Genomic DNA, 24,441 nt, shown 5'->3' on the forward strand with positions numbered 1-24,441 from the left:
GCTGTGTGGTTTTTACTGCTTCCTTTCATAATTTCTTCTCGAGAACATACAATCCTGTCCGTTTGTGATCATGTGAGTACGTGTGAATTTGCGAGCATGTCAACGTGTGCGAGCGTGTGTGCATGCAGTGAAGTAGCTAGGTGAAACAGATAAGGCATGGCAGTTAATCACATTGTGTGCATATGCAAATATAGAGCGGATAAATCAGTGTCTGCAGATGAAAAATTCACACTCCTGCCCACCCACGTAAGTACGCACACACACACGCACGCACGCACGCGCGCACACACACACACACACACACACACACACACACACACACACACACACACACACAACTTTTGTGAAGATACTCAGGGTTGGGGGGGTGAAATAAACCTCAGCATGTGCATGTGTTCATATTTTGCATTTGCTTTTGAAAGTGTTGAATTCCATGCTTTTATTTTTTCCATTATGCATCAAACACTGCTCTGTGATCTATGACACACAGCACATCTATGAACTCACTCATTGTAGTCGTCCTTCAAGTGCTGCTTCCAATGGCTCTTATTCTCCCCAATCAAACACTAATTATAAATCAATACAAGATAGCACCATAATCGAGGACGAGCATGTATTTCTGGTAGATCTTTGGTATCAGAAATAATTCATGCTTCTTCTTAATTATTCATTAAAGCCCCACAGAACAGACAGTGGCTTAGTAATTAAGTCTGAATCAGCGACTGTGGCTCATCTAATTATCAAGCACTATAAGTTTGTTAACATATTAACCCGCATTAATTAATTATTGATAGCTGCCTTTATTTTGAGCTGGTAGTTCCCGACTACAGATGCATCGTGAGGCGAGACATTGCGAGCATGCGGGCTACTGGAAGGAGATTTTGCAAAAGTTACATGCTAATTTTTGAGCGAATAAACATTTTTTGTGAAAATATGCGACATGGCAGTAATTGCCTTGTTTGATAGCACAAGAGAGATCCAAAGCAATCAGAGAGGCAGCAGACAAACTCAATTATAAAAGCAATTGAAATGCTTTAGACTAGAAAACTCCATGAAAGGCTGAGGGGTTTGGATCAGTGCAAAAGCGTCTGAAGATTATGTCGCACGCTTTAGAACATCAAACAAACACAAGGAGGTCTATCAATAGAGGCTTCTTCACCAAACACACCATCACAACAACAAGCCAGTGAGGCTGTGTAGTGGCAGAGAGAGGAAATGGGATCAGATGGGAGAAACAAACGGTTTAAGGAATGAAAAAAGTGGAAAAGAGGCACTAAACTACTATGGATCATAAATCTGTATGTACAGCAAACAAAGTTTCTCACATACAGAGACATCACAGCAACAGAGCCTGAGGCATCTCCAGTACAGTCTTTATGACAGATACCTGGCATTGCAGCCCTTTTACTTCCACCTCTTCCAAAAGAGTTGTGTGAGTTGCTTCTCTGTTCTTTCTTTGGTCTGGCCATTGGCCGACTGGAGAGCTGCAGGTGATAATAGTACCCAGGTGCAAACGTTTACTGGCTGTGGTTTATTTCCTATCCTCCATAGCCCCTCCGTGCACTCTCACACAGGCAGGCTGAATTGGACTGCCAAGCCAAACTGTGCCTGCCACCATCACTCTTCTTATTCATCTTTCTGTCAGTTTGTTTAAAGAATCAAGATAGAAATGACCTGCATGGCCACAAGTTCACTATCTCTCCCTTCATCAGAACCCTCTCCGCTCCTCCTGTCCGGGACAAATGCATCTATCTGTATTTGTGTGTGTGTGTGTGTGTGTTGGTCATTCACCTCGAGTAAATGCAATTTATTCCTCCACAGTGGTGAAGATCCACTCCTCCTGTCACCTTGCCAGGCTCCCAGTGGAGGCTGACAGGCCGGCTGCCAGCAGCGGCCATCGCGACCAGTTAAAGGGACACGCGTGTCACATTTCCCATGATCACACTGACGTTGTCAACCTGACATACTTTTAACAAGGCACCCATAACTAACTCTGCATCAATTCACTTGGAGAGGCAGAGTAGGCCTAGGGACCCAGAGGCTGTCAGTCAAAAAACAAGAATTGAGAAAGGCACGCGGACTCACACACACGCAGCACCCTTGATGCACCGGTTCAGCCTTTGGCCTTCAGCCTGCATCTCTTATTGACTCAGGGCTTCATTACACACACAGTGAGCTTCAGTAATCTCTCTGAAGCCACCGTACACACTGTGACTACAAACAAGGTAGCTGTCAGTCTGTGCTGTTCTGCCTAATACATTACTTGAATTGGAGGCATTTTAAGGGTAAAGCCTTGTTTTTGCCTCGACGAAGCTCATTGACTAGATTTTCTTTGGTCCTCAGTAAATCTTGGCAGTTGGCTGACTGTTTCCTCCCAGAACGCCTGAGTCCTCCTCTGACCCATGGTGATTAGGAGGCAGACAAACTACTTTCTGAGATGGATCCCTGTTTTTCAAAGTACTCAAAGACACATCATGAAGTACTTTGACATTGTGAACGATAAAAAAGAAAAATAAAGTTCCAGCCACATAACAATGCATGACAATGAACTTCAATGATCCCTCGAACACTGCCATCAAGCTCGAGTTCAAATCAGGTTTTAATTTAGAGTCTTGTCACTGTCAAGAAATGCTTTTGTTTGCTTACTGCTGGTGCAACTCCACCTGATAACAAATGGTCCAAAATGCAGCTGTTTGAAAGGCAACATATAACTCCTGTCCTGGCAAATGTGCATTGTTTAGAGTTTATTTTAAAATACTGCTATTTGTCTACAAAAGCTCTTAATGCTCAATAATTTTCTAATTCAAAATCTATAATATAATATAATTCAAGTTAATGTCTCTCTTTTCATCACCTTCCTTTCTTTCTTTTCTGGCTTTTCCACTGCTTTTACTTTCTTTTAATACATGTATTTAATGTATTTAACCCAATTTAATGTTTTGGTTTTTCTTCACCACAGATGCAATGTCTCAAATCCTGCTGTTTTTAACATGCTTTTATAAGCTAACCTAGTAATAACATCGAGATAACTTATATAGATAAAAATTATTTCTTTTTTGGGTGAATTTCCACCAATCCTCAAAATTCTGTTCATATATTGAAAACATTTGTCCACTGTGTCTGTAGGCCTGCAGGTCAACAAAGGTACCAGTGAATATAGTTTGAGTTTAGTGGAATACATTTTAGTTGTTTGATAGCCAAGTCCTCATTCTGTCTGGAAGAAGCTGTCTCATCATAATCGAGACAACGTTCACCAGACAAAACATTCAAATGTTTAAATGACCTACTGGATGTCTTTGTTTCCGGACAAGCACCCTCTAGTGGTTGTGAAATAACGATTACACAGAAGTAGTGTGACCTTGTTATAGCACATAAAAACTTCTTTCACACCAAAAGCTAAGGTTTGACATTGCACGGAGCGACAGTATTTCCTGTGGAGAGAGTAGCTGCACTTTCCCATCCAGCTGTTTCAGCTAAAGAGGTCCTCAATACATGAAGTCTTGCAGATAAAGGTGCCATATTGTAGAAATGAGACTTCTATGTTTCTATTTATAATGAGGGCCCAGGTGCTATATAAATACTGTGAAAGTTTTCAAAGGGCTCAATCCACACAGTCCATATTCTGAAACTGTGCTTTAACACAAGCTGTCAGGACTTCATGACATTGTGATGTCACAATGAAACTGTTACTGCCCTAAGCTATGCCCGCAGCACAGCGCAGCCGCATCCACAACTTATTCGGTTTATCAGAAATCTGCTGTATTTGTCTCTATGTTTATTTATTGTTGTTTATTGTATCCGTGACTTTTTCGACCAATTGTTGGATCACCTTCCTCTTTCTCTTTTCAGGTTTCCTGTTTTATAAGTTACACTTTTCTAAACTATCCAATCACTGCACCTCCCTGATCTCCCTGATGATCTTGGATACTGCGGGCACACACACCATCTTGGCCGGCCCCGACACACTTGCACAGTAGCCGTGTACCAGCCGAAGAGAGAGCTGGAGGCAGGAGCAGTGGGCTCCGCCAGCGTTAGACCTGGACACATTGCAGACTTTCACCCCAACACTGTCAGATGATTTAGAGTTTTGCACCGCAACCAGGCCCAAGGCTCTGGTGTAAAGTTCCACATCAAATCCAGCCAGAGCGATTTAGTCCAAATTTGACCATCTGTTCAGCTCATTTCAACCTTGACTGACTATTGCAATTTGCATTTACCGGTGAGTTTCACCAATCCTCCGTGGCAGGCTGCGTCACTCAGAAAAAAGTCATCCAATCTAAAGAGAGGCTCAAAGAGACGGCCCTGTTCTCGCTAGAGTTCCAGAAAGAAGCCTGAGCAGGGAGATGTAATAAAAAGAATTGACATGATTTTTGATTCTTAAAGCCAAATCATTTTATACATGTCAAAACTTAACATAAAAAACAGGTATATTGTAAAATATGGGATATTTAAAGTTAATAAAAATTGAACCTTGATCAAAACGTATTGGCAGCAGCAGTTTTACCATCGAATTGAATGGAGAGACTACTATACAATAACTGATAGTGGAGTAAAAAACCTCAACCATAGCCTATATGTGACTGCACAGACTTGGCAGGTTAGAAAACACATTATATTTATATTCCAGTGTTGTCTGTTGCATCCTAGGATTATGTGCTGCTTTTAATGTCACGCTCTCTCTTGTGTAAACTGTTAGCTCATGAACATATGGTGACAGAGTATTTTGTCTTCTGGGATGGTGAACATGTTGCTTTACTCAACAGATATCAAACGCCGCACTGTTGAGCCCTGAAGTTGACATTAGTTATAACAGCACATTTTGCACTAAAATGTCAATACAAATCTTACTGTGTCAATAATATCTTACTTTTATCTTTAAAAGGAGAAAATTATATTATCACCACTGTTATTGTAATATTTCCATTTTGTTTAATTGAAAACCTTTTTTTTTTTTTTTTGAAATGAACTCCAGAAAAGGTCAGGGATATTGAGTCTAGCCTTTTTTCACAAATGAGGAAGTGATGGAGAGTGTTTGGGTCAGACAAGTTCACAAAGCAAGAAAATATTCAGAACATTCAGGTGATGGGTGGTGTCCGGGTAGAGCAGGTGACAGCACATCAACATTGGTGTCTTCATTGTATGAATCCTGTTCTTTTTTCTGGAAAATATTTAAAATATATTCTCCCATGGACTCACTCTGGAATTTCCCTGACATTTTAAAAGGGGCAGGCAAGAAACGTTACACAGACAATGCTCTCACAAACAGCCCCTCAGGATCATTTCAGGAGGATGTTTGGAGTTCAGTGCATGTCAGAGAGCAGCTACAGTAATATTCAGAAACCTACATACAGTCGGATTTAGGGTGTTACTGTAGCACAGGACACTTCACATGTTCAACACCAAAGACCAGCTCTGAATTCTCAATTATAAACACGTATTGTTATTTACGTGGAATGTTTACCGACACTGATTTTCTCAATACAATACAGGGGAAAAGGCTGAAAGGTGTTTTTGTAATAGTGAGTAAACAGCTTTAAGATTCATGCAGCTGTCAGGAGCACACATTTTGGCTGCCACAAAGTCAGCAGTAAATATACAAACAGGACATTGGCCGTGTCTCTGCAGTTCTTTGTCCAATCATATAAAAATTGCTCCCTGGCCGGACAAGTCCCAGAATTACCTGTGTGCTTTGCTTGATGCGCTTTTGCCTAGCCCTCCGGATTTGCCGCTGGCAACTGTATTATTATTAGCATTCGTTTTGGGGGAAAAGAGTCTCTGGCAGAAGCTCATATTGTGGCTGCTCACTGATGCACGTCTGCTGCACAAACCACTGCCGATCTTCTAATTGTCATGGATGCTGCGGCGACTAAACAAGCCGTGGTGGAAATCGCATGACCCAACGGCTTCACTCTGTTTTGCATCATTGTGGTGTATGCTGCTGTTTGCCTTGCTGCGTGATTAATTCATGTGTGTATCATTAATGCAGGAATGTCCAGGGGCAAAGACAAAAGCCCGCTCAATGTGAAATGAAATGCAGGAACAGGCTGTTAAAATAGCGGCGGTACGATATGCACGCGCTCACACATGAACTGAATCTTGGAGATAAAAACACAGTGTGACTTATCAGATGCCCTTGTTTTGCAAAGCAGCGCTCTGTTTAAACCAACAGAAACAATGCTGGTTGACCCTCTTGAGAGGGAAGGCAGCCACAGGGCCAGTTTAATATGCAGATGAGGTGTGGGACTGCCGCACGCTGCAGGATTTAGTAACAAAACACAGAGCTCTCTCTCTCTCTCTCTCTCTCTCTCTCTCTCTCTCTCTCTCTCTCTCTCTCTCAATTTCATTCACTCTCCTGTTCTCTCTTTCCTTCCACTCCCCATTTTTCTCTATTAATTTCATATTATTTTGTTGCTCTCCCTCTCCCTCTCAGTCCTGAGCTCCCTCTTTGTCTCTATCAATTTAATCCTCTCCCCCTCTCCCTCTCTCTTTCTCTATTTTGTTAGATGCAACAATCACTCTGCCCTAAATGCTATGGGAGCTAGAGGTAGAATAACAATGGCAACTTCATCCCCAAAGTTAGAACACAAAGCAATTGGCATGGAGGCTACACAGCCTTTAGAGATCTTATAACTTTACTCCTGCTGCCAGAAAATACAGTTTGGGAAGTGGCAGATTTGGGGAAAGTTAAACACGGGCTGCAGCGATTAGAGATGTGCATTTAAAGGACACTATACCTCTCATATAGGACTCCTCTGCTGCAGGAGAAACTGGGGGGTGGGATTTTCTGAGTTAATGGTTGGAATGTGGGCTTGCTGACAACATCAAATGTTTGATCCACACTGATGAAACAAACAGGGAAATGCTCCTGCGCACATTGCCACGTTTCCAGCCATTTCTGTAAATGAGACCAAAGATATTCCTAAGCTGCTTATACTTCAACCACCAGCCAAGACAGATACTGTATAACATGAAGCCTGGCGATCCTGGCCTGAGTTTTGCGGCTGAGCAGCGATGTGCCATGTGAAGCATATTTACCCCTGGCTGTGTCTCCGCTTTTCAAAACTCCCTGGCTGTTCAACATGCTAATAACCGCGACCACTTTTAAACCCCACTGCTCCATTCGTCACCCTGGCCCCGCTATCTCGGCTCTGATGGCGTGTCGCAGCTCCGGGGCTTGAGTGAGATGGGGACAAATGTGTTGTGTCTGTCAGTGTGGGGAAGAGAGAGATGGAGAAAGGGACAGGGGGGGAAAAGCAGAGGAGGAGAGAAAAGAAGAGGATAGAGAAAGAGGCCAATGGGGCAAGAGAGAGAAATGTGGTGGCAGTGTGTCAGCTTCTGATAAGGGCATTAGTCTGCCCCCTGTGGGTCAGATTGAGAGACCGACACTGCACTTACACACACATGCACACACACACACCTCTCTCTGAGGATGTCAGCTTTGCTGTCTGGGACTAGACAACAAAAAACAGATAAGACCTGCGCATGGCAAACACCAACAACTAAACTCTCCTTCACTGGACTCGCTCTGAGCTCCTCTGTCCGAACCGACAAATGAAGCGCACACAGATTTTGTTTTGACATTCGCACAGCTACTGTTCACCAAATGTTCATGTTGTGAACAGATGACATCCAGAGATGAGAGCCAAGGCTGTTGGGTCATGTGGGACTGGTGCTGCTTTCATGTCAGACATGGGATCCATCCTAAATGGAGCAAGGCCGTTTATTTACCATGCTAATTGACTGCAGAAGCACATGTGGAGCAAACTCTAAACAATGCCCTAGATCTTGTGTGAAGTCAGTGTTTGAAGGACACACGATAATCCCTGCAAGTTTACGCTATGCAGAGACTATAAAATTGGGCAATGGCAGCGTGCTCGATAATGCTGCAACATTGTTGGCTAAATGAAAATTATGGATTACCATTTAACAACTGTTTGCTGTGTTGTAACAATATTATGTGTCACAGCCGGCCCGCTGCAGCTATGTCAACAAGAGGGCACAGGAATGATTTATCAGTGAGACAGGGGGAGGGATAGAAACGGAGATGGAGGGAGTGGAGAAAATGAAGGAAAGCTCTAATTTGGTGCGCAGAGCTCACCAGAGGACACAAGACAAGATCGATGCCGCAGAATCACAGAGCCACAGCTTCAAACAAGAAACGAACTGATATTTCTCTGTGAAGTCTACCACTCATTACCATTGGTAAGATGGTGCGAGAGGAGGAGGAGGAGGAGGAGGAGGAGGAGGAGTGTGGGCTGTGGCAGATGGATGACAGAGAACCAGGGGAGTCCGGGCATAAATCTCCAGAGACCCTATGAGAGCTGGTAAGTTGGAGCACAATGGTCACAGAAGAAGAGTTTGAAGTGCAGTGAGTCAAACAGTATAAATACCTGACTGAGAGAGACATGGAGTCATGGGACAGAATATTCTATTACTGCAGAGATACAGCACGTTCTCAGAGATAAGGGATCAGGAATCAGCTCCAATCTCGTTTTCCTCTCATCTTTTCCATCTGTAGGCACTTTGGAAGTTAAAGGAGAAATAAGAATCACAGATCTGCTGTCCAATTTGGATCCACTTTTGGTTTGTTGGGAGCCAGTGACATTTGGGGAGTGGAGACACTTCTACACTACATTTGTCTATTGCGCTCCATCTAGACTGACTGCCTCCGACGTCGGACTGCGCTGCACGAGCGAGCAGAGTGTGACTGACAGGAGAGGCCGCGTCAGACTGTGGGTGTAGCTTGAGTGACAGCCCCGTGGCTAAATCTCCTGAGCGACCTAGGGACGAGGAGGTGGCCTGGTGTGTGGGTGTGATTGGTGAGGGCAGGAAACAGATTATTTCCTCTTCCTGGCAGCATGTTGTTGTTTTTTTGTACAAAGGGAGCCCCCGCAAGTCAGAGTTTTCCCAGAATACATATGATATTAGCTATGAAGGGCCCTGATTCCACAGATGCTGGGTGGTGAAAACAAAGATAGGCATAATAATCTACCATTTCAACCTCAGCAAGATATAACATTGAACTCTGTTCTTTCAAAATCAGGGCACAAGCTTCATTGCATCCATGATGAATTTACTGTCCTTGATCAGAGCACAGCAAACTGCAGTATTACGTTTTTGAAGGTTTTCATCCAGATGTTGGAAAGGTAGGTACATTATAAGAGGGAGGAGACCCATCCACAAACAAATCCAGATTTATGTCTTCATGTGAAGTCCTGATATTACAACAGAACCCATTAGCCACTCTATGGACACCATGATGACGTTGATGAATGATAGATAATGTTCTTCCCTCCTCCCTGACATTGCTCTCAGTGAGTCCTCTTGTCCTTCTCTCTCATTTATATTCACGGTCATCATCGTCAGGGATGCAGGTTATTAGAATACAAAACAAATGAAATATATATATACATGTATATATATATATATATAAGATGACATATAACCATAAACCTTGTTACAAAGTTGTCATAAAAAATAAAAATATCCAGACAAAATGAGCATATCAACAGGAAAATAATAAGATTATTTACTTTAATCAGTCATGCAAAAAATTCAGAAATTGCAGATTTGAGTATTGCAATTATCGGCTCCTGTGTGACATCCTGGACTCAGTTATTTCCTATTTTATATTGAAATGGTCTTTTTTCCATGTCTGTTGTTTTTCCTGCTGTGTTTCATCACCTATGTCTCGACTGTTATTAGTCCTCGTGTAGATTGTCTTTCCCCTTTTGTTGCCATGGTGCTGTTGGTTGTACTGTGTGCAGGATTCATAGTGTTCCCAGTGTGCATGTATTGTGCGTTTTGTTATAGAGTTGAGTTTTCTCCCGACTGGTCATGTTCTCCTGTTTTTGACGGCAGACAGTTTTTAGTTTACTTCTTTCAAATAAATATCTGACCTGCGTTTCTCTATTTCTTTTGTTCCTTCCATCACTTGTGATGAGTATGTGCAAGTTCATGTTTCAAGGTCAGTGGTCATTTCAACAATTAAATTTAATTAAAAAATAATATTGAAATATTGTTGATCTCTCAACACCAATGCCAAGTCAACTGTTTGACTTTGTGTCAACAGGTGGTGTCAACTACACTTCTGGTGATAAGTACAATAGACAAAACTCAACAAACACCAGCTTTCCCTAAAGTGACAATGGCTGTTTCCGAAGTCACCCACTCATTCACTAACCCCTACTTCACTATATAGTTACTTCTATGTAGATGACTATATAGTGAGCTCATAGGCAAAAAAAACTGCTAACTACTTAATTTGATGCACATATAAGACATTAAATTAGACCACTCCCCGATTGTGACCTCTTTCCTGATGCCCCACCACGCAAAGTCCTCAATTCAATTCAATTCAAATACACTATTCGTCCCCAAGGGAGAGCAAACAAAAGTGCACAGACAATTCATCCACACACAAAAATTCATCCACACACAAAAAACAAAACAATGTATTAATATGTGACATTAGAAAATGCCTACTCAAGGATGGATAAGGTTAAAGTGCATTCATCACGTTAGAATGAACATCCTTTGCTCTGTTACTGTCTGTTGCTCTGTTACATGACTGTCTGTCATGGCAATCTGAAATGCATTCCTGATGGCAGTCCTGTCCAACATATCAGTGCTGACTATACTGAGTTATTCATGAGTCAGACCCAAAGCTTAAATTTCAAGTTCAAATTATCTGAGAAGCATGCAGCTACTGAGAAAACTAGAAAGTAAAATTTACATTTTTACAGAGCATCTTCATCATTATGACAAGTATGCTCTATATCACGCATGCTCATATTAATTATGAAACCTCAACTAAATGTTTTAATAAAAATACAAAGTCAAAAGTCATTAGGCAAATCATACTTTGCCCTAAAGGTACAAATATCTGTAGCCTACTTGAATGAGACCATTTGTGAATGAGGACTGGCTTTATAATCAGTCAGCCAAAAATAGAAAACTAGGTTCCTGCAGTGCTCAGCTGGTAGATGAAACCTTGCACATTTAGAAACTCTACTCTTACTTTTTAAAGGCATATTTATTCTATGAAGAACCAAATGTAGGCAGAATTCTTTCGATTTTTACTTCAGTTTTTTTTCTTTAATGCTAATTCTGACCTTTACTTGAGTATTTTATAATGAGAATCTTTACTTGAGTTAAGGTTTTAAGTCTTTCCCCCACTGCAGATATATTATTTCTGTCAAACAGTCTATGGAAGACTACATTATTTATGCTGTAAGGAAACATGAAAGACAGCAACTAAAGTCAGAACTAATTCTTTATTAAAATAAATTATTTAACTATTTGTGGGTGGCTCTACAAATACATTTTAAATGGCAGAGCAACCTTTTCTGACATATATCAAAACACTAAAACTTTGTGCTCTACCATAACTCAAACTAAATCACAATATAATCTATATTGTGTGGACAACTGTGACAAAGTGTTGATATAGTTTACCATCTATTATATGTTTTAAATAAGACTGTATGTATGTATGTGTCATATGTATACTGCTATTAAGTACTGCTTTGTCATTATTGTATTGTGTTTGAGTTTTGTGTCATTTATTCACTTGCTATGTCATTTTAGGTTTGCACTATTTGTGTTTCTGCTTCTCTGGGATGGATATAAAAATGGACAACATGCAAACCTTTGCATTACTGACTGTAAAAGGACAAAATAATTGTTGCAGTAAAGGGAAGCTGTCGATAGGGGGGGCTGTCTCACCCAACAGCCCTACTTCCACTATGTATAGTTCCAGCAAGCAGGCCGGGCATAAGAAAGGAAATAGAAATGTAGTACAACAGCAGAGAAGACACACTGCTGTAATCCACTGCTGTCAGCTAATAAGAGAGGGTAGAACGATTAACCAATTCTAATCGAGACTCCAGGCTTAACGTCTGATATATATGTGCATTAACTCACATTCAGCTTGAACTGGGCTAAAGCTAGCAGGGAATCGGGGCTGCATCTTCAGCCTTGTGTGTATTAGAAAAGCTTAATATGACAGGCCTATTTTGGTTGAGTTTAGCGCCCACGAGTGCCATTTTCTCCCATAAGCCAGGGGAAGCCATGCTTACCCTGTTAGTTAGGCTATTATTGTCATTTTAAAAAAAAAAGATCAAATAACTTTCCTTGCCATGACCATCTTATCTTGTTCTCACGGCACAGCTAGTCCCCGTTTGCCAGTATTTTAAAATGACTGTACCAGCCTCCCTCTGGATGGCAAAGTGTGCAGTGGATGGTTAGTTTGTACTCAGCTAATGTTGCTGCAGGGGCATTTAATTTGTGTTACAGGGAAGCCTGGTGACGCAGTGTGTATGTATTTATATTATACTGTATGTGTGCAGGGGCTGATCCAGGGGTGGGGCCCGGGGTGCACTTGTTCCAGCTGAAATCTGAAGTCTAAAGTCACTAACAATAATTCATTATTTTCTATTTTCTTATTTTCTTTGCTTGAACAATGAACAGTTTCCAAGATATATTCAACTATGTGTGGCTTTGCTCAAAGCTACAGTGCTAACGGTAAATGAGGACTTAAATGTGCACCTTACTAAATAAGGAACGGGTCATGGATGTTGGACATATAATATTTGCCCCTCTGTGTAAAGTGTGGCCCCTTTAAGGCCCCCGATTTAGAAAAATCCTAGATACACCACTGCATGTGTGTATAACTGGCAATAAGGGTAACATGAATATGGAATGAACTCAAAGGTCTAATCAAATGTGTGTGTATGATGTTTAAGTTAATTGTTGTGGCACTGTGTAAGGGATGTATGTGTGTAGCTGTTAATGATCACAGGAAGAAAACAAACTCAAAAGAAATTCACCTTTGATGTATTCCCTTACAATTCTTGTAATTTAGGCTTTGTGGATGAGTCAGTGCAACCCAGAATAGATTGTTCCATTTACGGAGCTCTTACATGTGGTGAGTTGTTGACTACAAAGCTGACACAACAGACCTGTTTTTTTTTTCCTCCACAGACATTTTGACAGTGAGCCAACATGCACAACCCCAGTGTCCTGACACTGGGGCACCTGAATGGACTACAGCCATAATTACTGGTTTCATTAACCATATTTGTGCTTTTCCTGCGGTGACATGGCAAAATATCTGCTGTGTGAGAGCTCGAGTTTGGCAGACAGGGCAGGCAATTTTCTTGTTATGAATAAAATCAACATTTTGTACCAATTAATTATGATTTAAGGTAAATCATGTGAAGGAAGTTAGGTAATTACCTTTTAAAGGTAATCTTTTTTTCCACCAACAAATATGATCATTAATATTGAGCGTAAAATTTTATTCTTGCTGGTTGAATTAATTCTTATTATTAAAAAAATGGTCATGTAAGGTTAATAAATATAAATGGGCACAAACACCACATATCCATCAATCCATCCTTACCTGTTCTAATTGGCTGATGGTGTGAATGTGATGGGGCGAAATATGCTTGCATGAATTATATGAGACATAAAGCTTTATATGACTCTTCTAATGCAAACAGTCATAGCACCAATATGTCCCAGAATAAAAACTCAGGAAAAAAAAAAATATATATATATATATATACATATATATAATGTAGAAAAAATACATTTAATCATGGGTTATAATGGGTTTGTGCCATGATTGTATATTCTCAGACAAAATACTTCACTATGTTTTGCAATATGCAAAAATTAATAATTCACAGATAATTCAAAATAGGCAGAATGTCTGGAGTGAATGGATATTTCTGAGCAGGTTTCTGAATATAAAAACAGTAACCTCCCACAGAGAGGACAAGTCGCAGGAGAGATTCATGGATACTGATATCAATTGTATGTTAACTATTATTATACATTTTGCCTAACCGGGATTGACGGAGGATAGAATGTGTGAAATGTGAGCTAAACCCTGTTATATGAAAAGAATCATACCACCCTCCCACACAGATTAGCATTTTATAAATACTGCAATGCAAGGAGAAAGCCCAGTGTCTCAGAGATGGTTTCAGGGTCATCACAGTGAGTTTTTATGAGACCAGGATGGTAGACCCCCATGACAATTTCAATACTGACAATCCAACTACTGCTCTTGATAAGGACAAATAAAAACACACCTGGATTTTGTTAAAACAATAGCAAAAGAGTTAGTTTGATGAAGTTTTGAAGCAGTATGGGATCATGGGAGTTGTTGTTTTCACTACCACTGCTGATCAAAATCTACCTGATGCTACTCGATTCTTTAATGATTGGTAATTTGTTCATCCACGTTCGCAGCAAACAGCAATGAACAATTGGGATTAATTTACGAGTTACTGATACAAACATTGGAAGAAAAAAAAACAGCTGACTGCCTAACTGGCTAGCAGCCATATGTCGTCAGCCCCGACAGTTACATCAAAGATGGTCAAAGCCACAGGTAAAACGGATATGGCACAATTAAAAGGTCGACCAAAATGAAAGGTCCCGTTACAACAACTACAACAAAAGCATATACCCGCACAAACACACACACTTGAATGGACAGTCAATAAAAGGATGAAAGTGGGGGGCAACAACAAACAGCTGTTTCTACACTCCCAGAGAGAGGGAGAGGGCCGAGTTTAGCCCAGCACACAGGGTGTGACCCAACCAACCATCACAGAGGAAAGAAATGCCAATGTGTAGTGTGCTGTAACTGAACGGACTGAGAAAAAAGAGTTGCTCAGATGCGGCGTCTGTGTTTTTCCTACCTCGAGGATTATTGAGCGCGGCCTCGGTGGCCTTCCTGCCCTCTCCGCAGTGGCTCTGGTCAAAAGGTAGACACTGCTCCCCTGTCCCGGCCACCACCTCCATGTTGCGTGACGGGTCTTTCGGCTGCCCGAGATTCCTGACCCGGTACACTCTGCGACTGCTGGTGTCCGACACGTACAGAACCTCCCCCATTGGGTCCATGGCCAGGTAGTACTTATGAGCAGGGCTGGTGCTAGCGGGAGAAGGTGGATAAGGTTAATTGGCAATCAAGTTAGAAAGCTTATTAAGTTTAAATGATTTTAAGTATTTTAATTATACCATGATAAGATACTGGCAGAGTTTTCCTTTTTACATTGAAAAAAGCTGATGTCACTACATTCAAACTTATTTTCACAGTGAGATTGCCCTATTTCAGGAAATTCTAATATTATTCAGTTTTCATGACTTGACAACACCATTAGCTGAAGTCAAGGCATTTAGTGGCAATCAGGTCATCCCAGTGAATAGCATTAGTTTGAGAAACTCCAGGAGTACACTTGTGCCTGTGCTGGAACAACATGATTAATGTCTTCTAATTTAAATAGTACAGATGGCCACAGCCGCTGCAGCTGAATAATAGTTCTAAGTGATAATTGCATTCTTAGCATTCTTCAGTGAGTTTGTTAAGAAAAGGAAATTTAATAAGCTCATGAATCTAGAGTATTAACCAGTGACTGATATTTCCCTTATATGTCACTGCTTACACTTAATAATCCCATGCAGTGAAGACAACCTGGGCCGACCTCTATATTTCATTCATATATACAGTATATAAAACTCTTTTTATCAATTTTTTTGCATTTTATGTTTATGCATTTTATATCTGAAGTAAAGCGCTTTGAATTTCCTCGTTGTTGAAATGTGCTCTACAAATAAATTTGCCTTGCTTTGCCTACATACCTTCAACATACTATATTCAAACTACATGAACAAACTGTGCACCAGTGGTAAAAGGTTACACCTGATCTGTTCAAGAGACAACTAGTGCCCCTTCTAATGTGCTACGCCTTTCCTATATTACTCTTTATATGTGCAGAACAGTACATTGCCTAAACCGGATAGTTGTGTACATCAAGGTTAAATTAAGTTGACAGAAGCCGTGGCAGGCAGCACAGAGCAGATCCAGCCGGACAGGATGTGAAACAAAAGAAGAACAAACAACCAGTCAATTTTCTCAACTAAAATTACAGCCCGGCAGTTGTATGTCTCCTTCAGCCAATGCACTTTCAGTCTACATGAAAAAAATATTCCAGACTCATATAAGGTCACACTGACCTTTAGCTTTTGACCACTGAAATCTAATTAGTTTATCGTTGAGTCCAAGTGAAACTGATTAATATTTGAAGAAATTCCCGGAAGGCAGACTTAGGGAATCATGTTCAAAAGACCAAAAAACATGTTTTGTGAGTGTCCTCTGACCTTGACCATTGGCCACACAAATCTAATTATATAATCTGTGAGTCTACGTGTAAATCTGTGCAAAATTATAAAGGATCCTCTTGAGGCGTCCTAAAGATAACGTGTTTACCAAAATAGGGATTTGTAAGTTCACCGTGACCTTGACCTTGACCTCTGTCCATAATTTAAAAATACATGTGAGTTCACAGTGATGTAGACCTTTGATCTTTGATGACCGAACTCTGTTCATATGTGAGTTCAACTGAATGTTTGTTCCAAATTTGAAGGAATTTCCACTTGGTGTTTATGAGATATCGTGTTCCCAAGAATGGAACGGATCGGGGGACGGACAACCTAAAAACATTCATATATTACATCACTGCATTAACATGAAAACTGGTGGTACTGGGCCAGAAGTTACACACTCAGAGGATTTTCACAATAAACTCATTGCAAATCAAGGACAAAAGACCAAAACAACGAGGAGACAAAATCCGACAAACAAAACACTCAAACAACAACAACAAAACCGTGCTGCATATGCAACGTCAAAGACCAGCGGTTGAATCCAGAGGTAAGCCTGATGAGAACTGACTTCATTCAGCCTCATACCGACTGTGAGCTGTGTATGTGCTGTTGTTGTGCCAACACCGTGCACATGTAGCACGGAGACGACTTGACTTGTCTCCTTTTCATAGTCTGCAGCTCATTAATTTCAGAAAACCTTGGAACTCAAACGCAGCGATTGCAAAAAAATATGTGAGAGTGATTTTGAATTTTGCACATTCTATATTGTAACTAAACGAGATCCAAGCAGTCACTCTGTAATGTGAACGTCAGCTGGCTCAAAGGCTTCTCACAGTTAATTCAAAGACAGCTTACTTTTTCTTTTTCTCTTTCCACGAGCTATTCAGCGAGAAATATCTTGCACAGGAGATTAGAGTGTCAAGAAATACGTTTCTACCACATGCATGACGATTGCATGTACACTGACTACATACACATTGACACCAGTATTCTGATATTAACCCAATTAAGACCATGGTGTGAATACGACACTGCCTGATAGCAGTAGCCTGAACCTTCTCACAACCCAGAAAAAAACACACTGCAACTGAGGCAAGGGTGCTGTCAGTCATCTAGTCCATTAAGTGCATAACTGTTTACAGACCTCTGGACTGAACTGCACATACATAATTTAAACTGGGTCCTAAGAGAGTTGTTCAGCCAGTTCCAAAGTGTGCCGCTGCTCCGCGCACTATATCATATTTGTTAAGCCTCTGAAGCGACCGCAAGCAATGCATGGTGAATATAAGTGATTACAAAGCACTTCACCTGTCTCTCACTCAATTAGATGCTTACAGCTCCGAATACATCTATACAGTGTAAATGAATTGAACAACAATAACCACAACAGCAAAAGTAATCCCGCTCCACAGCCTCCCTTGTTCCCTCCGCGCAAAATAACAAAGCGATGATCAGAGAGGACGGAAAGTGATCTGGTTTATCCTGACCATTTCTCCGAATCGACCGCCTGAGCGCTCAGATAATACTGTAGAAGACTTCCTCCCGTATTTGCTTTACTCTTGCCTCAAACTCTTGAAGGGAAAGAATAGACAATGGTTTTACAGTTAGTACATCCCATATTGTCTCCCATCGGAGAGCACCTTGTTTTGAAGCCCTGTTGGGCTGATAGGCACTTTGATGGGAAGAATGTGGAGTGAAAAGCTTTGAAAGCTGAATATGGATGAATAATTTATGTATTTGGGAGAACAATAGTATAGAATAAAAGAGAAACCCTAATGTGCTGCTAACAGTAAAAAGCTGCTGCAGAGGAAAAGCGTAGAGGCAGGAAAGGAGAAACCTCCAGGGTGACGTGAGAGTATCGAGAGTGCCTTCATGAAAATCCAGCAGCTATAGGCTCAGACCAGGGACTTTTTGTCATAAAAAGCTACACTACGCCCCCTTGGAGTGCCAGAAGATGACCATTTTAACCATTTATCCAGGAGGCCGACTGTCTTGACCATTCAGTCAATACTTTGGTTATTTGTTCACACTAACAAAACAGCATTTTCATTTTAAAACAGTGTTTTCGAATCAAAAGGATATCTTATGTTATAGCTCTGTATCAGAAATATTCTCCCACTACACTAACATGCCTGAAAATGCAAATCACATGACCTTTAGAAGTACACTGGTCATGAGGCATTGTAAACAGGAAGCAGATCGTCTACTCTGCATCCACTGATAGTTGAGGCTCAAGATGTTTGTTTTCTTCAGGGTAAGGGTTATGTGACAGGAGCGTTACAATCAGGACAGGATATGTTGTGACTGATAAGACTAAATCACATGAACGTAGGTGTCAGACACGCCTAAAGCCTTTTCAAATCCAGTCAGCAGCGTTTCCCCTTAAAGTCCCTTAAAAGTCGTACGGACGTCAGGCGTAACTGAAGAAAATGTTAGTAGTTTGAAAACTAACTTATTCATTACATTTAGACAATTTCATATAAATACTCAAAAAAATTATAAATTCAGCTTAATTCACATTGTCTATTATTTTGGGCTATTTCAAGAATTTATTTATTACTTTTTAACATTATTATTAGTTAAATTTTCATTTCAACTTTTTATCAATTTAATAAATATTTATGGTAGGTATTCACCATAGCTTGTGGATGAACAGTATGTACACAGCCAGTTAAACAGTACAGCCATGAACGCTCAGCCAGATTATCCCTTTTGCATGGTTGATAACTTTGGCATGCTAGAGATATGGCATCTTGAAAAATCTCTTTTCAAATCAGATAAAACCCTCTCTGTGTCCTCCCCCCCCCCCACTCAACACACACACACACACACACACACACACACACACACACACACACACACAATCGGCTCGATATAACCCCTGATAGTAGCACACACGCAGACGGGAGCACAAACATGTACAGACCCACATATACACACAGACAGACACAAACCCTATAACATCTGTCTAATCTTCTGTTGGACATGGTGTATAGAGCTCACACCGACCATCCAGGGCTGGGGACAATGTCGAGGCCATACCAGGCCTCGGGCTTTTAGACCAGCTCAGGAAGTGCATGAACCGCTGCATGCGCCAAAACAGAGTCCTGGTAATCCTCTAATACAGGAAATCCTTGACATTTTGGCCGATTTCCAATTTAATATCGCCTAGTGAAATTTAAATGTGGATTTGATAGATCTGACTACAACCTGAGTGTATGAAGTGTTGTGTGTGTGTTTGTGTGTTTGTTGGCAGAGGGGACATCAGGTCAATGCAATTTGCAGCAAACAAACCAAAATAAAATGCTGTGAGACGCTTTACAACATGTCCCGTCTTTGGACTTGACACATTCTTTGCATGTATGTGTTTTCTGTCACGATGTATAAAAGAAGGTGTTAATCACCAGTTCTCACCTGTGCCTGGTGTCGCGGTTCCTGATAACAAGCCACGGAGGAGCATTTTTTAAAAGGAGAAAAGAGAAGGTAAGAACAATCATTTACGATGCTAAAGAGAGTCACTTAGAATTTCATAGGATACAATAAGTCAATTCTCTCCTCATAAAGTGAGATTAAAGTTGATTTAGACGACTTTAAGGTTTCACATTAAATATCAACCTAAATAAGAAGCTATTAAGCATTTTCCTCCCAGAGGACAAGGACATATCAAATACAGACACTGTGAAACCTCCGTCTGAACCAGGAATATTAGTCAGAGATAAGATGATAATAGAGAAGGAGAGAGTAAAGTTACATAAGAAGAACACATTACAGGACAAATGGCTGTGCAATCCCATCGAGATTCCACACCCGAGAAAGTACAGAAATAGAGAACGCAGTGCCTGCAGCGCAGTAGGAGATATCATCGTCTTAATCCATAGGAAAAAAAATATCTTTGTTTCACAGCAAAGACTTTCAGCTTCTCTCACATCCTAAAGAGGTAGATTAGATGTGTTGTTTGAACCTCTCACACTCGGCTTTCTGCGTGGAGACAAACTTCAGAGTTTATTCTGTTGAGATCAAAAAGATCAAAACCATTGATGCCAAGCAGCGCTTATGCCACACGAGCCCATATCAGCTGCGGAAATTTTGTTTAATTGTGCTCAAGTCAATCCAATGCTCACAATCCCACTGCTTCCCACTGTGGGAGATCCTAACCAAGATCACACTCGCCTTATCACATGCGTAGACAACAAGATCAGGACTCTCACTTGAGTTCAAGTATGGTTCTGGTGTATCCGTCTGGGTGGACCCTGCGGACGAAGTTGAAGTCCCCCACATAGAGGGAGCCATCTGGCCCGCTGGCTAGTGCCACGGGGGCAAACAGCATCATGTCCCGGGCGGTGCCGCTGCAGCTCGGCCCACAGGGGACGCTCCGGTAGAAACCGTTCCCCATCACGGTGCTGATGACAGGAGGCTGCTGGGAGAGGAAGACGTTCTCCCCATTTCCCTTGTGAAGGATTCCTTTGGAGAGAGAGGAATGCAATAAATACCTTAAAGGCAGTTATTGCTGTGACTGATGGGATCCTACACGAACACACAATTTTCCGCCAAAGAACAGTTGAGATTATTTCACATGACGGATTTTCTGCATTTTTTTGTTTTGTCTGAGCTGCTCTCACTGCTTTTTAAGTGGGTGGGAAGGGGGTGCCACTCACTTCTCTGCACCAGCTAGAATTTGGCAATGTTTGAATCTAAATGTGATGACAGCTGTTGGACGTTTTGGCTACTGTCAAAACAAATTTGACTGTTAAGTCTCAATAAAGAACAACTGAAACAGTGTTTTTTCTCCTTGATACTTTTATTGTATATTTCCGAAGGAAAATTTAAAGCTACACTGGATTTCTCAGTTGCTGTTTGTAGACATATTATTCAGTGTTTGCTCCTCCTTAAAATGAACAACAAAACACGGTACTACAACGTTTTCATCTCATTGATCCACAGCGGTTACGTTCTTAAGCACAGATAATGGCCCCGGCACATCTGCACAACTCAAGCTGCTGCATTGCTGGATTTTGTGTGATTGCTGAAGTCCACGTTTCTTCATGTCCACTGTGACCTCTCTGCTCTGCATGTGTGTGTGTGTGTGTAGCTCGGCCCTGCCCACATTCAAAGAGACACGCAGACCTGCAGCTCTTTGAACACGCCACAGACAGAGCTGAGGAGAGAGACAGACACAGGGATGATGTATCCTGTTCAATGGTTTTTTTATTGGCTGGGGGCTACACACACACACTGCCCAAAATTGGCAGCCCAGAAATGTCCTGCATACAGGAAAATATGGGGAAAATAATAAAATACAGGCAGAGGGAAGGGTGTCTGCAGGTAAATACACCTCCACACACTGTTAGGGGCTCACACGATTACTCTTATATGAGTCTATACAGTGCTTGTATAATCCTGCGTTGTAAACCTTTAATGTTATGTAAATTTGTTCAGGAGCTTTAATGGAATAAATGGTATTTATTGAGTGGGTTTGTCAATGTAGCCTTGTCACAGGCTTTGCTTTATTTACAACAAGGACTAAAGTGAAAAGTATTTTACTATTTTTGTTATATAATGTTTTACACTTCCAATAATGTTAGAAATCATATTTAATGTTGCAGCCTTCTGATGATATTTCCAGGATACACTGTATGTGATTGACTCAAACGAAGATTTCAGTGTTGTATCTATAAATAAATAAAAAACACATAAAAAATGGTCCAGTTCAATTCAGTTCATTTTAAAACTGAGGTCAAGTATTACTCGTGTTTGGAATCACTAGAGTGCAGCTCTGGTCTCATTTTTCTGTACGAGCCTATCCTAGTCCAAGAGAAAACAAACCACGCCCAACCCAAACCCTCCAGTCCACAGCCCGACGCCAGCTCGATGCAGTGAATGTAAGCTGCACTGAGTTTGTCAAAATAAAACAAATCAAATTTTATTTGTATAGCCCATATTCACAAATAACCATTTGCCTCAGGGATCAACAAGGTGCAACATCCTCTGCCTTTAACCCTGGACCAAAGTGAGGAAAAATCTACTAAAAAACCCTCTTAGCAGGGAAAAAAAACTACAGAAACCTCAGAGAGTCAAGTGAAGGATCGCTCTCTCAGGACAGACAAAAGTGCCTTTACAACATTCATGATAAAACACAGTCTCAATGGGGAGAGATGTATCAACATTTTAAGTATTTATACAAAATAAAAATGTGTGAAAGGGTGTGTTCCTCACACGCACGGTCATTGCTTATTTTCCACGATTGTGGAAGACGTATATTACCCAAATATCATTTAACATTCTACTTGGAACCCGGCCCATTGGGTCCTGATGGTCGACTACCCACAGTCTAGTACTCACCACTGCGTATGTTGAGGGTGTGGTGTTTGTCCAGTGACCAGCCTCCCAGGTTTGAAGGGACCAGTTCAAATCCTTGCATCAGAGCCGTCCTCCTCTCCCAATGGATAACACCAGGACATGACTCGTACTCATAGCCGACCGACACTGTAACACAAAAACACAAGAGGACTTGATGTTACGCACAGATAGAGCTATATGCCGTAGTGTCCTACAATGGTATGTCAAACGTAATGACTATGTGGTGGTATTTGTACAGAACTTAACAGCAACTTTACACACAAGCGCACACACACACACACACACACACACACACAGCCATAGCTCTCAAAACTGTATTGTATTGAGTGGTGAAACAGATGAAAGGCCTGTGGTGAGATCTCATCAGTGTGTGTGTGTGTTTGAGAGAGATCACTGAGAAGTGGAGGCGTAATCAGGAGGAGCCCATCTTCATGAAGGAGCCCTAGAATTAGCTGCTTGGCCTCTTAGTCGTAATGATACGCTGTGCAGCATCCTACTACAGCTAACAACTATCAACAGCCTTTTTTCTTTTTTGGCTTGGCAGGATTAAATGTTTCGACAGTAATTTACCACTTCAGACTTGGAAAACGTTTAAAGGCAGCAGGTGACAAAGCCATAGGGGCCTTAGAAAACATGTAAACACTCAAATGAGTACTTGTCTCATGCTCTTCTACAACACAAACACAGATACACTGCAGAGAGAAATGTATGCAGAGCTTTTCTCAGAGGTGGCAGGTACATTTACTCAAATACTGAAATGGAAATTTTATGGGTTAGCGTACTTTCAACTTTCTATTTTTACTCCACTCTGCTCATTTGAATACTGTGGTTACATATTATTAGCATATGAGTTACTCTAGGACACATTATAGTAGAGATGTTCTGATAACAGCATTGGGAGTGCCTACAATACTAATCAGCGAGTACTCAAATCTGTGTACCGATCTGATACCACATCTTTAAATTATATTAATTTTACCCAAATAAAAGGACACTTTTCTTTTCTCAGAAATTGCGTCTTCTATTTAAATGAAATAATTGTTGTGTGTTACTTATTTGTGTTTTATTGAGTTATAACTGTGAAATTAGACAATCAGAGAAGGTCGACAGCATTAATTCTCTGTATGTATTTGTTTTCCACCGGGTTTAAGCTGAGCTAGGCCACACAACAATGATAGCAATCATCACTTCCATACAGGGTTAGTAGCACACCTAAATGCTCTGGTATTGGATCAGTATAATTCTGGGAGGGAAACATTATATCAGAACATCTCATTCTATGGATTAAACTACTCAACACCAGTAGACAACATTAAACTGTAAAAAACAATAATCTTAAATATATTATTCTCATCTGAAATAAGTATAACACATATCGTTTTTATAATTTGCTTATGATACTTCTGTGCCTTAACTTTGGTGAAATCTTTATAAAGTACTTTTCAATCTTACCATATTGTAAAAAGTACTTTTGTGTGTTTACTTTTGTTCTAAACTGGAGGCAGAGGACAGACTTGCAAAGGTCAAAGAAAACATATTATCACCTCATGAAGTTGTTACAGTCGTCTCATTATCAAATAGCAGCCTATTTACACATCCAACAAACACTCTTGTTTTGGTTACCAGATATCTTGCTGTTCTGCAGTTAAATACTATGTTCACAACTATGATGCTAACATCGTCTGCTGTGTGGTGCTGTGAGATGTGTTGCAGTGGGTTTATCTGAGCTCTTTGTCTGCAGAGAGCTGCCTGCTGTGTTCAGAAGCATCTTTGATGAGCGTTTGTGGGCTGAAGAAACCAAAACAATGAGCTGAAAGGAAAGCAATGCCTGGGAAGAACTGCAGAGTTTGGTGATTTCCCTGTGTGGGCTCATCACTTTGCACGGCCTGTTAAAATCACACT

General features: G+C 40.9%; 1 protein-coding gene across 1 annotated transcript in view; it reads right to left on the bottom strand.

Moving 5' to 3' along the window:
- Nucleotides 1–24,441, bottom strand: part of tenm1 (teneurin transmembrane protein 1) — a 180,259-nt gene that overhangs the window by 34,486 nt on the left and 121,332 nt on the right. The window contains exons 19-22 of the mRNA XM_035162292.2: nucleotides 22,522–22,665; nucleotides 20,391–20,643; nucleotides 19,597–19,617; nucleotides 14,718–14,950 (exon numbers count right to left, since the gene is read on the bottom strand). Of these exons, the coding sequence (XP_035018183.2) occupies nucleotides 14,718–14,950; nucleotides 19,597–19,617; nucleotides 20,391–20,643; nucleotides 22,522–22,665 (651 nt within the window). The remainder of the gene's footprint in view (nucleotides 1–14,717; nucleotides 14,951–19,596; nucleotides 19,618–20,390; nucleotides 20,644–22,521; nucleotides 22,666–24,441) is intronic.

Source organism: Hippoglossus stenolepis, chromosome 7 (genome assembly GCF_022539355.2).
Source record: "Hippoglossus stenolepis isolate QCI-W04-F060 chromosome 7, HSTE1.2, whole genome shotgun sequence".
NCBI classification, from domain to species: Eukaryota; Metazoa; Chordata; class Actinopteri; order Pleuronectiformes; family Pleuronectidae; genus Hippoglossus; species Hippoglossus stenolepis.